Source organism: Staurois parvus, unplaced genomic scaffold, assembly GCF_062004578.1.
Source record: "Staurois parvus isolate SC_StPar_1 unplaced genomic scaffold, SC_StPar_1.0 ptg000946l, whole genome shotgun sequence".
In the NCBI taxonomy this organism is placed as follows: Eukaryota; Metazoa; Chordata; class Amphibia; order Anura; family Ranidae; genus Staurois; species Staurois parvus.
Window position 1 is genome coordinate 1,055,410 of NW_028318742.1, and position 16,212 is coordinate 1,071,621.

Genomic DNA, 16,212 nt, shown 5'->3' on the forward strand with positions numbered 1-16,212 from the left:
TAAGAACAGTAAAAATGCAGGCAGGGTGCCGGACAAAGCACTCGGGACAAAATGTATGTGAAATGGTTTGCTACAGTAATGGAATACTATGTGATTTTAGTGATTTTAGTGAATGTCACTTTTTGTCATTTTTGAATTTCCCACCGTTCCGTCCCCCGTACGTCTCGACGCTCACAGGGGACGGAACCCAGATGACAGATGCCGGCATCCGCCGGATTACATTGTCGGGGACACTGCAGGAGGACATCGTGAGAGCGCAGGACAAGGTAAGTGATACAGGGATCGTGGAGCAGCGCCGCATGGTATTCCTGAGTGTAGCTCGGGGTTACCGCTTGTGGTACTGAAACTTTACCCCGAGCTACACTCGGGAATACCGCCAGGGAGGTTAATATTTATTTATGTATCTTCTTTTTTTTTCTCTCTCTGCCAGGAGTTAGAGAGATAAAATGTATCTCTCTTCTCCATTCATAGAGAAAAAAGCAAGGGGGGTGGGGCTGTACAGTGACTGATCACTGTGATAGCCAATCAGAGGCTATCACAGGCATCATGTGACCCGGAATCGGGAGTCCCGGGTCCCAGTCGTTAGAACGGGACCCAGGGCTCTCAGTGACACCACGGTCTCTGTGCTGGGAGCGCGTGAGCCCCGTTCCGTGAGGCCGCATATTTGTGTGACGTTGGTGTCAAGGGGTTAATATGTGAATGTATCAACCCTGGACACCAAAGTATCACTTTCACCCCTGAAAGTCTAAACAAAAAGTCTCTCACAGTGTCTCTAATATCAAATAACCCCAAAGCGATGTCTTCTTTGTCCAATATCTTCCCGTGTGTATTTTTCTACTCCATTACCAAAAATTTGTGTCAAATGTGCTCAACACTCCACCATGTGTCCACCTATAAATGTCTGTAATCCTTACTCTTACCCTCTAACTACTTGAAAAACGTCTTTTAACACATTCCACCATCTGGATTCTTCCACTTTATCCTTTGATAAAGTCGGAAGTGATAAAACTCATCAGCAAGTGACATCAGACATAGACCTGAAGTTGCCAAGCGGCCATCTTGGATGAAGTCTAGAGTGAGCAAACACTGATGTAGATTTTAAAGGAGAAAATGCTGATTTAGTATGTCTATGTGTAAGCGCTTTTTATGGAATAAATAGTTGATTTTAACCGCCCTGGCGGTATTCCTGAGTGTAGTTCGGGGTAAAGTTTCAGCACCACAAGCGGTAACCCCGAGCTACACTCCGGAATACCCTGCAGCATTGCTCTGGGATCTCTTCTGCACTTACCTTGTCCTGCGCTCCCGTGATGTCCCTCCTGCAGTGTCCCCGGCAATGTCCTCCGGCCATGTTACTAGACTCTTGTTCGGACAGATTTCAGTGAGTTATTCCTAAAAATTACAGGCCTACAATAAAAAAAATACATATTTCCATGCAAAAAAATGTACCGCTTTGAGCACAGAAATGTGGACATAATCAGACCGCTAGGGAGGTTACATGCTGTAATACCTTCCATTCTGACCTATTATATGCTGCTATAATTGGAAGTATTTTGATGTAGCCCGATTGACATGTGTTATGTGGAGTAAGTGTGGCCAGGAGGAGCCAATATCATCTCATACTGATGCACCATCTGGGTTCTTCCACTAGGCAAACTCTACTTCCGTCCTTCCCAAGTGATGAACCCTCTGAAAAATCACAATATGATATGATATTCTTGATTCCTCAATGTTGTGCTATCATGTGCTCTGTTCACACATACGTAAATGTGCCACCAGTGAACAGTGAATCAACGTCCGCCACCTCACAGACCATGCAGCTTACCAAACTCAGCCAGTGCACCAATATGAGATGATATCGGCTCCTCCTGGCCACTCTTACTCCACAAAACACGTCAGTTGGGCTACATCAATCCTCCAGCATTGGATAACAATGGTTGCTCTCAGCCCAAAATACTTCCAATTATAGTAGCATATAATGGGTCAGAACAAAAAGGCATCCATAGTGTATTACAGCATTTAAGATCAACTATTTATTCCATAAAAAGTGCTTACACACAAACATAGTAAATCAGCATTTTCTCCTTTAACCACTTCCTGTCCGGACACTTTTACCCCCTTCCTGTCCAGGCCAATTTTCAGCTTTCAGCGCTATCACACTTTGAATGACAATTGCGCGGTCATGCAATACTGTACCCATATGAATTTTTTACCATTTTTTTGAGACAGATAAAGCTTTATTTTGGTGGTATTTATTCACCACTGGGATTTTTATTTTTTTTGCTATGTAAATGAAAATGTCCAAAAAATTTTTAAAAAAGTGTTTTCTTATAAACTTTTGCAAATAAATAATCTTTCTTTATAAATCTTGACCAAAATTTATTCTGTTATATTTTTAGTAAAAAAAAAAAATCCAAATTAGTTTATAACCAAAAATTATAATTTTTAAACATTTATTTTACATTTTTATTTTATTTTTTTATATTATTATTTATGTTTTTTGTTTTTTTTTACATACTGTCACCCTAGCATGGGTGTACATCCTATATGGGTGTAAAAGCAATCACTGTAGAAAAAAAAAAATCTTCATCACCCCCACACGTAGTACAGTGTCACCATGGTGACACTGTACTACGTGTGGGGGTGATGAAGATTTTTTTTTTTTTTTTTTTTTACAGTGATTGCTTTTACACACACATGGGATGTAAAAGCAATCATTTCTCTTTCTCTCTGTCTGCATTCTTGCAGCCATTGAGAAATACTGAGTGAGCTGTGATTGGTCACACCTTGTCACATGGTACAAGGCTGTTGTGAATAGCCTTATACCATGTAACCTCTGTGATCATTCACAGATTTCACACGTAGTAAGCAATGATGTCACAAGTGACATCTTGCTTACTACTTTGCATGTGATCGGCCTATCAGTTATCACATGATCGCGACCTCGTAGAGAGGTCCTGTCCGACAATCGGTGTTTCACTGTGTCCGGAGGACACAGCGGGCACCGGATCGCGGTGCTGCGCACTCCTAAGGAGCGCGCACAGCTAGAAAAGGCAGGTGCCGTTTATGAACGGCAACCCGCCCCTGGAGTGCCACCACCCTGCTGTTTATAAACAGCAGGCGGACGGCAAGAGGTTAACCACTTGTCCACCAGGTAAATTTTTTTATTTTTTGTACACATTTTTTGCTAGAAATTACTGTAAACCTCCCAAAACACTATATATTTTCTGAAAGCAGAGACCCTGGAGAATAAAATGAATGTAGTTGCATTTGTTGTCATTTCACAAGATACTGTATTTGCGCAGTTCTTTACCAAACTTTATTGTTATCACAATGGGGCTAACAAGCTGAGGAATGACCCCAGAAGTGATATAAAACACATTGCGTCAAGGGTCATTAGTTTCTGGAGGGATTGGGGAATGAATGTTCTCTGAGTTCCTCTTGCTTTCACCAGAGAAGTGGTTTCCTATGGTGGTTGTTGCTGGTGCTGGGATGGGGGATCACGCTTTGAGAGCCCAATAAAAGTGATGACTTTTATCAGAAAGCACCGTGAGCTTTATCTAACAACTTGCCTACCATGCCATATATAAACATGCTTTGGTAGACAAGTGGCTAAAATCTACATCAGCGTTTGCTCACTCTAGACCTCATCCAAGATGGCCACTCAGCAACTTCAGGTCTACGTCTGACGTCACTTGCTGACGCGTTTTGTCACTTCCAACTTTATGAAAGGATAAAGTGGAAGAATCCAGATGGTGGAATGTGTTAAAAGGCGGTTTTCAAGTAGTTAGAGGGTAAGAGTAAGGATTACAGACATTTATACGTGGACACATGGTGGAGTGTTGAGCACATTTGACACGGATGTTTGGTAATGAGCGGAGGATTGAGTAGAAAAATACACACGGGAAGATATTGGACAAAGAAGACATCACTTTGGGGTTATTTGATATTAGAGATGCTGTGAGAGACTTTTTATGTACTAGATAGAGAATAAAAATGGCAAGAGGTCAATTTATGGGCTCTCTGGGCTGTTGACCTCAGTACAGTACAATAATTCAGAAGTAATGGACTTGAACACAACCTGAGGCTACAAGTGGTAAATATTAAATATTTATAAACAATATCCATACCTCCCAGCTTTAGAACTTGAGAAAGAGGGACACTAGAGGGAGAAAGTGGCCTGCGGTGCATGTAGTGTGCCATAGCAAAAATTGGGTGTGGTTAAATTATGGTGGCCTGGAAAGGACAATCTCCCTCAGGGGCATTGCATGGCTTGTGTTACAATCAGTGCCAGGTAAGGAGTGCATAACATGTACAGAGCAGGGGTCAATGATGTGTAATGAACACCGGGGTCCAAGGTGTGCAATGCCGAGTTCGAGGGTCCAAGGAGTATGCAACGCACATTGGCTGCATTCAATGCCAAATTTAGGAGTACATAACAAACACAGAGCAGGGGTCAGGAGTGTGTAATGCATAGTAGGGATCAGGAGTACAAAATTAAAAGAGTGCAGGAGCTAGAGGTGGGCAAGGGTCAGGAGTGTGCAAAACTCCTCCTGCCAGCAATACTCTCCCCCACTTTAATCTTTCAGCAAAAATTGCCACTCCCCCCTTCAAAAAATCTATCACTAATCTGCAGGTTTACCTCAATCCCCCCTCCCAACTAAGATCCTATCCCTTCCAAATCTGCCATCTAGTACAAATCCTCCCTAAATCCCCCTCCCAGCGCAAATCCTCTCCCCCTCTCAACAAAAGTCTCCCCAAACCTCTCTCCCAGCTGAAATCCCCCCCCCCAAATCCTCCCTCCCAGCACAAACCCTGCCCCTACTCTTCCCCCATCTAGTATAAATTCTCTTTTACCCTCAAATCCCCCCTCCCACCACAAACCCTCTTCCACTTCAGCACAACCCCCTCCCTAAATACTCTTCCCTTTTCAGCAAAAAAGGGAAGAGTGAGCCCCCTCCCCTTCCCAAATACCCCCGCTTAGCACAAATCATCCCCCAACTCACTCCTTCCAGCACAAATGCCGCCAGCACAAATCCTCTTCCCTTTTCTGCACAAATCCCCCCCCCCCCTTCTCCCCAATCATTCCTATCCTCTTCTAGCATAAATCCCCCACAGAACAAATCCTCCCCCTTCTAGTACAAATTCCACCCAGCACAAATCATGTTCCCCCTCTATCACAACTACCCCCCCAGCATCTAACACAAATCATCTCCCCTCCAAAATCAGCTTCCCTACAGCACAAATTATTTCCCCCCCCAATCACTAATCTGACCTCTAGCCCGCCTCCAGGTCTTTGTGTCACCCAGTCCAATCATCCATTCCCAAGTCAACACAGCTAACTCCAGGGGAAAATTCCTCCTCCTGGGCTCCCCCTCCTGATGCGTCATGATTTTTTTCTTAGAGAAAAGGTGCAGGTACTCCCCCTTTCTGAGTTACCCCTTGTCTCTGCCCCTATCCACCTCTGAGCACCATTTTTTGGTTCCACCCTCACCCACCTCCCAGTACCACCCCTTTAAAGAATACAAAACCAAGTATCATTTTGTGGTGTTAAGTACAGGAAAAGCAGTAAAATAGATCCCCCTGAAGCAAAATACCCCATCAGCAACAATAGACCCCAACAAGCAACAATAGATTTCGCAGTAGCCAGCAACAACAGACCCCTCCCTCAATAATGGGTCCATCCCAACAACATATGACCCCCCCCCGTAACAATAGACCTCCCAAGCGACCTCAAACCTCCACCCACCGCAACAATAGATGGCCCCCAGTGACAACAGACAATGGCTGCCAGCATCAATAGACCCATTACATGCAGCCTGTGCTTGAGGTGCCTGGGGTGCGTTCCCCCGTGTTCCTGCTGAAAAAAAGCCCTGGTCCTGATACTTGTCAGAGCAGAGGAGGCTTCCCTCGGCTACAAGGTGTATTATTGTGACAGGCAGTCAATATCATTCCCTCCAGCTGCTTGTCACAATATTAGAGTGAGTGATCGCTGTATTTGGGGCCCAGGGCACTACGTAGGAGATGCAGGGTAGGTGCCTTGAGTGCCCGGTGCTAGTCCATGAAGAAAAATATTTAAAGTCTTACTAAACCCAGGACCCTGCATTCACTATATCCGGTCTCCCCGGACCCTGCATTCACTATATTCGGTCTCCCTGGACCCTGCATTCACTGTATCTGCTCTCCCTGGACCCTGCATTCACTATATCTGGTCTCCCCGGACACTGCATTCGCTATATCTGCTCTCCCTGGACCCTGCATTCACTATATCTGGACTCCCCGGACCCTGCATTCACTATATCTGGTCTCCCCGCACCCTGCATTCACTATATCTGGTCTCCCCGGACCCTGCATTCACCACGTCCGGTCTCCCGGACCCTGCATTCACTATATCCGCTCTCCCCAGACCGTGCATTCACTATATCCGCCCTTCCCGGAACCTGCATTCACTATATCCGGTCTTCCCGTACCCTGCATTCACTATATCCGGTCTCCCCGGATCCTGCATTCACTATATCCACTCTCCCTGGACCCTGCATTCACTATATCTGGACTCCCCGGACCCTGCATTCACTATATCTGCTCTCCCCGGACCCTGCATTCACTATATCTGCTCTTCCTGGACCCTGCATTCACTATATCTGTTCCCCCTCAGTACACACAACATGGAAATGCAATTATTTTAGTAAATATAAACTGCTAAATACCTTTTCTCATCACCAGTATATAGCAGTCTTGTGACTTCTATCAGTGTTCAACCAAGCAGTAGCTAAAGCTTGTAGGAGGAGTTTTCTTTCTTCTCTATGAGGATGCAGAACCCCTGACCTCTGTCTGGACAGTGCTGATTGACCCTGTGCTGATCACATACACTCTCTCAAGAAAAAAAAAAAAAAACCTCTCTAGCAATACACACCAAACTGAGCATATGCAATATGCCTATGGTTCAGTTTGTCTTATCAGGAGATAAGAGGTGGTCATTTGAAAAAGGGGAGGAACAGAGAAGACAGGATCAAACAGCTTTTTTACACAGTGCAGACGATTAGCCCCTGAGGTTCCACAGTGAGTATAACAAGCATGCTTTACTGCATCTACAGACTGATTTTATTGTTGTGGGTTTAGTAACACTTTAATGTAGAAAAATAGAGTACATTACTATTAATCAGTGGATGTGTATGGATTATTTTTGGAAGATAAGGATACTGATTAGTGTCACCTTAATTTCAACAAAAATAATCTCGTATGCATTTAACGTATTTTAGGCATGTTATTGACCTATAAAAGCCATCAACTCATCTCACCGCCCTTCACCATACACACAGAGCATAACCCGCCGCAGCTGGTGAGAACAAGCCCTGAGATCAGAATAACAACAGTAACTCGGGATATATGAGAATATATTATAGTTTCCTTTTAAAACTGGTCCGAAGTTTACAATTATACACAGAATGTTATATCTTCACCTGCCACACGCAAACGTAGAATTATGATGGGGATAGAGATAAGACAGTCTTGAACTGTCCTCACGAAGCTCCAGAAACAATATATATAAATATGATAATAATATAATATATTCGCGTCCAGGGGCGGACTGACAGTTCATGGGGCCCCCGGGTAATAGGGAATCATGGGGCCCCTGTGTCCTTGCCCAAACTCAAAAAAGCCTATGATAAAGGTACCAGGGTCATCTCATGGGGCCCCCTACTGACCCCGGGCCCTCGGGCAGCGCCCGAGTTTCCAAATGGTCAGTCCGCCCCTGTTCACGTCTCACCTTTCCCCTTGGAAAGGGAAGACATGATTAAAATCTTTAAATACATCAAGGAGGCAAATAAGGTTCAGGAGTGCAGGATTTTCAACAAAATCGAGAACACGGGGACACGACCTTAAACTAATTGGAGGAAAGTTCAAAACTGATCTCAGAAAGTATTATGTTACTGAAAGAGTAGTTGATGCTTGGAATAAACGTCCAGCAGAGGTAGTGAGCCAGTCAACAGTAAATATCTGCAAACATGCTTGGGACAAGCATAGATCTATACTCAGACAAACAAATTACCAAAAAAAACCCCAAAAAACCTTGCAAAAAAAAACCCCTCCCCCTAAAAAAAAAAAATAAAAAATGGATAGACTCGATGGACCACTCGGTCTTTTTCTGCTGTCGCTTTTCTATGTTTCTATAATATAGTATAATATAACTATAATATAATATGGACAAATATATCCCCTATGGGACTTATACTCAAAAGGAACTCTTTTAGTTGTATACTTTTTAATACAAAAGTATTAGTAAGAAGTACTTTATCTGTAAAAAAAACTAGCTCTGATAACTATTGTAGGGATATATTCCCTCACATTTACAACAAAACAACATTCCCAAGCTGACGCATTTCGATCATCCCACCTTTTGATCTCCTTCAGGGGAATAAATAGAAATAGGATTTTTAAATAAACATATCTGAGATTAGTAATAGTTTGCATTATCAAGAATAAGAATTATCAATAACAATCATATCATTTTCATTTTGATACTTACAAGGGAATTAAACAATCAATATTAATCAGAGCGATCATACAATACTGACATCCAAGATGAGACTAGATAGTCCAAAATTCAATGGTGTAAGCCAAGGAAGGGGCAGTATAATATAATATAATATAATATAGGATAGTTTCCCTTTAAAACGTGTGAGAAGTTTCCTTGTATACACAGAATTTTATATCTCCCCCTACCACATGTAGACATAAAATTATGGCAGGGAGATAAGACATGTCATGGACTGTCCTCGCATAGCTCCAGAGACACTATATATAATATAGTAAAATGTAATATAATATAGTATTATAAAATATAAAGGTTTCCCTTTAAAATTGATGAAAAGTTTACTATTATAGACAGAATTTTATATCTCCCCCTACCACATTCAGATGTAGAGTTCTGGCAGGGACAAAGATAAGACAGTCATGACCTGTCCTTGCTTAGCTCCAGAAACTAAATATAATATAATATAAAATAATATAATATAATATAACATAACAGAAAATAATATAATATAGTTTCCTTTTAAAACGTTTGAGAAGTTTACTTGTATGTACTGTATATACAGAATTTTATATCTCCCCCTACCACACTCAGATGTAGAGTTCTGGCAGGGACAAAGATAAGACAGTCATTACCTGTCCTTGCTTAGCTCAAGAAACTAAATATAATATAATATAAAATAAAATAAAATAATATAATATAAAATAATATAATATAAAATAATATAATATAACATAATATAATATAATATAAAATAAAATAATATAATATAACATAATATAATATATAATAGTTTCCTTTTAAAACGTTTGAGAAGTTTACTTGTATGTACTGTATATCCAGAATTTTCTATCTCCCCCTACCACATGCAGATGTAGAGTTCTGGCAGGGACAAAGATAAGACAGTCATTACCTGTCCTTGCTTAGCTCAAGAAACTAAATATAATATAAAATAAAATAAAATAATATAATATAATATAATATAAAATAATATAATATAATATATAATAGTTTCCTTTTAAAACGTTTGAGAAGTTTACTTGTATGTACTGTATATACAGAATTTTCTATCTCCCCCTACCACACTCAGACGCAGAGTTCTGGCAGGGACGGAGATAAGACATGTCATGGACTGTCCTTGCTTAGCTCCAGAAAACGCCGATAACATATCTCGCCGGTGGGGACTGAGAACAACTTCCAGACAGACAATACGCGAGGATGTGAGTTTAAAAAATTATTCTATTTTCTGTATCGCTGACTTTTAGATTAGATTCTTATTGACAGACTGTATTCGTTGGAGTTCTTCATACATAGATACGGGTATAATTGAGTCCAAAGAATCAATATAAATGGGGGGGGGGGGGGGTTCAACACAAAGTCAACAACTTCCAGCCAATGGAGAGGGGACATCATACATCATCTGTTCACCTTAGACTGGTATTTTGGCTTTAGGTAAACACTGCAGAGTTTAACCACTTGCCCTGCAGAGGGTTTTCCCCCCTTCCTGAGCAGGCCATTTTTTTCGATACAGTGCTGAGTGATTTTAACTGACAATTGTGCGGTCATGCAATGCTTTTATGTAATTTTTTCCCCACAAATGGAGCTTTCTTTTAGTGGTATTTGACCACCTCTGTTTTTTATTTTTTGAGCTATAAACAAAAAAAAGACCGACAATTTTGAAAAAATAAACAACATTTTTGACTCTTTGCTATAAAACATGTCCAATAAAAAAATTTAAAAATATAAAATTTCTTCATAAATTTAGGCCAAAATGTATTCTGCGACGTGTCTTTGCTAAAAAAAATCCCAATACGTGTAAATTAATTGGTTTACGTGAAAGTTATAGCATTTACAAATAGCTGTATATATATTGGGATTGTTATTTTTACTTCTTTTATACTAGTATTGGCAGCAATCAGCGACTTATAGCGGGACTACGGTGGGCATTCTGACACTGGGGTGGGAACTGACTAATTGCCACTGACATCCCCAGTGACACTAATATAGTGATCAGTGCTAATAAAAAAACACTGACACTGTATTAATGACACTGGGCAGGAAGGGGTTAACATCTGGGGCGATCAAAGGGTTAACTGTGGGCTGTGTGCTGTTTTACTAGGGAGACATGCTGCTGTGCAGAGAGATACAAAGCAGCATGTCCTTGCTGGCAGGAGAGAGACCTGTATTGTTTACACACAGGTCTCTCCCGTCAGCTTTGCCCAACAATGGCCGAGTGCCAGCTGGGAATCGCCAGCTGGGACCCAGTGATTGACATCTCTAGCCACCAATCGTGGTGCTGGTAGGGTGGCACGTGCATGGGTGCCCCCTACTCGGAAATGCGAATCATGTATATACATGTGATTTTGCACAGCCCTGCCGCCTTGTAGCAGTACTTCTGCTATAGGGCAGAGGGCAAGTGGTTTTAAAGCAGAACTTATCTCACTAAAGTTCAGCTCTGAAGTATCTGGAAGAGCCCATCAGTGCAAAACATTTTTTTTCTTCTATTATGGACAAAGTGGAGAGGGATTAGAACCCCTGTCAGTGTTTATTGCCGTCTATGTCCCCTGTGAAGAGATTTACCCTCATTATTTGTCCTAATGACCATTATCACGTGAGTGAACATAAAAGAAAACCCCAAACTTTAGGTTGTCCCCAGAACAGTAATAGACGGGAAATCTTCTGATGGGGACATTACTTCTAGTGACAACCAGGGATTCCCTCTCACTTCCTGTTGTGGCTATGGGATGGGAAGTGAAATCTCCCCAATGGGACACAGATGGTGAAATACAGGGGCTACAAACCTCATTTAGGGTTGGTTCATAGCGGGAATCACACAGGAACACAATTCACATGTAGTTCTGATCAGTGCGATTTCAGTACATTTTTGAATGGGCTGAAATTGCACCACATTGCACTGCACTACTTGTGGAAACTCACTGCATCCATATCAGATGGTACGGCTGCAGGGCTGCTGTTAGAAACCATGGGGCCCTATACAACCAACCTGACAAGGCCCTACCTTAAAAAAAACACAGTTTACTATGTGTTGGGTATGAATGAACACAGTGATTGACACTGATCACTCATTGTGTTCATTCAGGAAAGGAAGGGGCTGGCAAATGTGATGCATTTACCGGACCTTTCCCGCACTCTCCATCTTGAAAGATCCTATTGTGTGCTTGCAGCTGCCAGTGGGAAGGAGAGGAGGGAAGGTGGCAGCACTGCGGCAGTGGGGGGCCGGGGCAGCAGGGGGAAACTTATGGTGTACAGGGAGGGCGATGGGTGTGGCGGCAGGGGACAATTACTGGGGCCCTACACAACCAACCTGACAGGGCCTCACCTTTAAAAAAAAACACAGTTTACTATGCTTCAGGTATGAATGAACACAGTGAGTGACTGGCACTGACCTCTCATCATGTTCATTCAGGAAAGGAAGGGGCTGGCAAATGTGATGCATTTACCAGACCTTTCCCGCACTCTCCATCTTGAAAGATCCTATTGTGTGCTTGCAGCTGCCGGTGGGAAAGAGAGAAGGGAAGCCAGCAGCACTGTGGCGGTGAGGGACCGGGGCAGCAGGGGGAAACTTATGGCGTACAGGGAGGGCAATGGGTGTGGCGGGAGGGGACAATTACTGGGGCCCTATACGGTCAATCTGACAGGGCCCCACCTTTAAAAAAAAACTGTTTACTATGCTTCGGGTATGAATGAACACAGTGAGTGAATTGCACAGACCTTTCATTGTGTTCATTCAGGAAAGCAAGGGGCTGGTAAATGTGACATATTTACCAGACCTTTCCCGCACTCTCCATCTTGGAGGATCCTATTGCGTGCTTGCAGCTGCCAGTGGGAAGAAGAGGAAGGAAGCCAGTAGCACTGTGGCGGTGGGGGGCCTGGGCAGCAGGGGAAAACTTATGGTGTACAGGAAGGGCGATTGGTGTGGTGGCAGGGAACAATTACTGGAACCGATCCCGCAGCTGAAACCCAACGGGAGGGATAGGAGAAGATGCCAGATTTCAGCTGCTGCAGGGAGATCCATACAGGGGATTGGTTCCAGTAATTGCCCCTCCTCCCCACAGTGTTGATCACCCTCACTGCCCATGTCCAATTTTCTCAGCTGCCTGGGCCCCCTGCTGGTCTGGGCCACGTACAGGAGGACTGGTGATACCCCCTTATCCACAGCCCTGTACTTCCGTACCATGAAATCCAGTGCAGGCAAACTCACCACATTTGTGACCTGTGTGTCATTAACTTAATATGGTCTCCTGCTGCAGATTGCACTGCACAGTGTGGTGATGCGCAGGTTTCCCGCACTGCATTCTGACGTGAACCAGCTCTGACTCTATCTATAAAAAAAAGGTAAACAGTGCCATGCATTTTTAAAAAAAGCTAGGCACCACCCGACCACCGGCATAGATTAGACAGCAGCCCATACACCAAAAAGGACTAAGGCCCAGTTCACACCTGGGCATAGCAGACACACAGGCAAAAATGAGCGCAAAAAATGGGCTTTGTGCTGGCGGTATTATTATTTCTTAATGGCACCCCAGATGAAAGTAGCAGTCAAAATGCACAAAAAAACACACAACACAGAACGCCCTTGGCTCAGTGCCAAAATGTGGTACATGACCTTCTTTTTGGAGCAGAGAGAGGCCCATGAATGGTGCTGCTCCAAAAATGCACTAATAAAGGTCAAAAGGCAAACCAAAAACGTGACGAGGAAGTGTCAATCAAGTGTGAAAGGGGCCTTAGTGCACTGGCTAGTGTGAACAGGCCCTTATTGTGAAACATCTCAAACTGATGTCATCATCCCAAACCCCAAAGCCTGTCCACGCCGGGCCTTAACACCCTCTCCGGGCCTGCGCTGAGGGCAGAATCTGTTATGCAGTCCATAGACGGGTCGTTTATCAGCCGATTTTTCGTCCGCACGAAAAAATCGGACTAAATTCACGCCGTTAGTGGGACCCGCCCGTCGGCCATTTTTCATGTATCGTCTCGTTTACTTTGCTGGAAGTCCATGAAAAATGGCTGTTTTTTGCGGACGATGGTGGCAGCATCAGCAACGGCGCCGACTTATTTTTTGTTTATTGGCCGACAATTTGGCCGATAAACAGCCCGCCTTACCGGTAAACGGTGTTGATTGGCCACACAGGGTGAGATCACCAACAAACTGCCCACTGCGGTTAGAATGCGAGTTAAACTTATAATACATGTTTTGATAATCTTTTGTTGACTTTCCTGAGGCCTTCTGGCCTTGTTTACTTCTCAGTTTTGCTTCGGTTGCCACAGGTGACCCGTAAACACACGGCTGGGTCATAGACAATGGAGACAAAGGCTGTGTTCAGACAGGCCCTAAGGTCCGTACCAGGGGCGGACTGACAACTCATGGGGCCCCGGGCAATAGGGGATCATGGGGCCCCTGTGTCCTTGCCCAAACTCAAAAAAGCCTATGAAAAAGGTGCCAGGGGCATCTCATGGGGCCCCCTACTGACCCCGGGCCCTCGGGCAGTGCCCGAGTTTCCAAATGGTCAGTCCGCCCTGGTCCGTACACTATGATCGGGCCCTTTCGGCCTTCATTCTTATGTTTTCAGACAAACTAGCGCTGCTTTGCTAATTTTTTAAGTGTTTTTCATGCATTTTCAAGCTTCAGTCCTTATTGTTTTGGCCAATTAAAAAGCAGTATCCTCTATGACATCACTTTTCTTTGTCCTTGTATCCACTTCCTGTTTTTTCTACATAGTGTTGTGGTGTGTTGAGCCATGTCCGCTGTGCCAATTTTTTTTTCCACAAGCCTCCCTGCCGCTTATCACAGTTCTCACAGGTGGATGAAAGTCTCCATATCCAACATGGACACCGCTGAATTCTCTACTGGATTCACAGGTCTGAGGTTGCTAAGAAGAGGAGGCTGGTTGCTAGGTGCAAAGATGCCAAAAAATGTTCTAAAATACTTGTGTCACACATTTTCAGGCGCTCCAATTGAAGTCAACGGGGACCAAAACAATGAAATTAGCACCGTTCGAATGCCCCCCAAACCTGTATCAGTCAGATCAGCATGTCAGGTGCTAGTAGACTTCAACAAAATGGTGGCCATCTTCATGCAGACATCAGCCTCCCTGTTGCATTGTCGTGGGAGTGGCGGGCCCACTGGGCATGTGAGTATTTTTATTGCAGATAGCCCAGCATAAAAGGGATCATGGGATGGAAAAAAAATGAAAGTGGGGAGTTAAAGAGGAACTTCAGTTCATAAAAAAAAAAAAGTCTGCAGCTACATGCAGCATCCAGAACTGTCTTCACCCGGGCCGGATCTTCGCCAGTCTTCAGGTTCCTGGCGCCGCCATGTTGACTGTGGGAAGCCGGCTGTGACGCCACATCTGCACATGTGCAAGCTGTTCTGTGCTCTGTTTGTAAATGGTCCTGCAGCCTCCTGGGACCTGTGAAATGTCCCAGGAGGTTGCGGGAGGAGAGAGAGGGAGCTGAATGTTTGCTCCGATTGCCTAGGCCAGGGGTGGGCAACTGTGGCCCTCCAGCTGTTGTAGAACTACAAGTCCCATGAGGCATTGCAAAACTGACAGTGACAAGCATGACTCCCAAAGGCAGAGGCATGATGGGACTTGCAGTTCACAAACAGCTGGAGGGCCACAGTTGCCCACCCCTGGCCTAGGCGACCCGGGTGGAAAAGGGAGTACCTGTCAAAAAAACCTCCAATAGTTGTAGATGAAGGGGAGGAAAAAAAAGTGACTCACTTTGGTGCGACTTGCCATGCGACTTGACAGATCAAAGTTGCATGAAAATTTGCACCCTATTTACCGCTATGGAACTGCCGACTTTGAAAAAGGTTCCTGTACTATTTTTTGCGATTTCAAGTGCAGCTTGCATTGACATCTGTGCATGAAGTCGCACAGATGTCCGCAATCAAGTCGCACTGATCCGCAGCTTTGAGATCGTGCTGAAGTAGTGTGAATTCAAAGCAGCATTCGGAGTGAACCGGGGCTAAATAAAGTTTCGCTTTCATTTCTTTTTTAATATCTTTTTCTGTGGACAATCATTTTCACTAGCAAGAGTGATCCGTGGTGGCCAGGGGGTGTTCAGTCTCCTTTTCACCGCCTGCATAGTGGTTGCAGCGGTACCAACCGATTTGGTGCAACGTATTTTTGAAAAGTATTGCATGCAATACTTTTTTTGTGCATTCCAGCGCAATTTGCAGCTCGTTCAAATGAATGGACCACCAAATCGCACTGCAGGAGAACGTGCAGGAATCGCACAGGAAAGCAGAGCGTGATTCTGGTGTCAATTGGCCCTAACAGAAAACCTGAAAACATGCAAACAATGCACCCAAAATGTGCAAAAAAAGCACAAAAACAACTGTGAATGCCCACGCTCAAGTATGAATGTAGGCTTACACCCCGGTCATACCGGGTGTGAACTGGCATGTGATTTGCATGCCATGCGACTTGAAAATTGCATGCCAAATCGCAGCCTATTGTCCGCAATTACATCGGTCATATTGGTGTGGTTCTGCCTTGGTTGGAGCTGCACCGATTTCTAAAGTAGTACATGCATTACTTTTGCTGCGATTTGCATAGACATTTGTATCAGATGTCTTGCAAATCGCAGCTGAAATCGACATCTCCCCCGACTCTGAAATCGTGCGACTTCACTGTAAGTCGCACAATTTCAAAGTAGAG

General features: G+C 43.9%; 1 protein-coding gene across 2 annotated transcripts in view; it reads left to right on the forward strand.

Annotated features, from left to right (window-relative positions):
* The window catches only part of SLC14A1 (solute carrier family 14 member 1 (Kidd blood group)), an 88,686-nt gene that overhangs the window by 25,732 nt on the left and 46,742 nt on the right, over positions 1-16,212 (forward strand). The window contains exon 1 of one of the 2 annotated variants that reach the window (XM_089656874.1): positions 9,634-9,750. The exons of the other annotated variant lie outside the window; for it this stretch is intronic. Coding sequence (XP_089513000.1) covers positions 9,658-9,750 — 93 coding nt within the window. The 5' untranslated portion in view covers positions 9,634-9,657. Of the gene's footprint in view, positions 1-9,633; positions 9,751-16,212 lie in introns of those variants that run through there. 2 annotated transcript variants of the gene reach the window in all.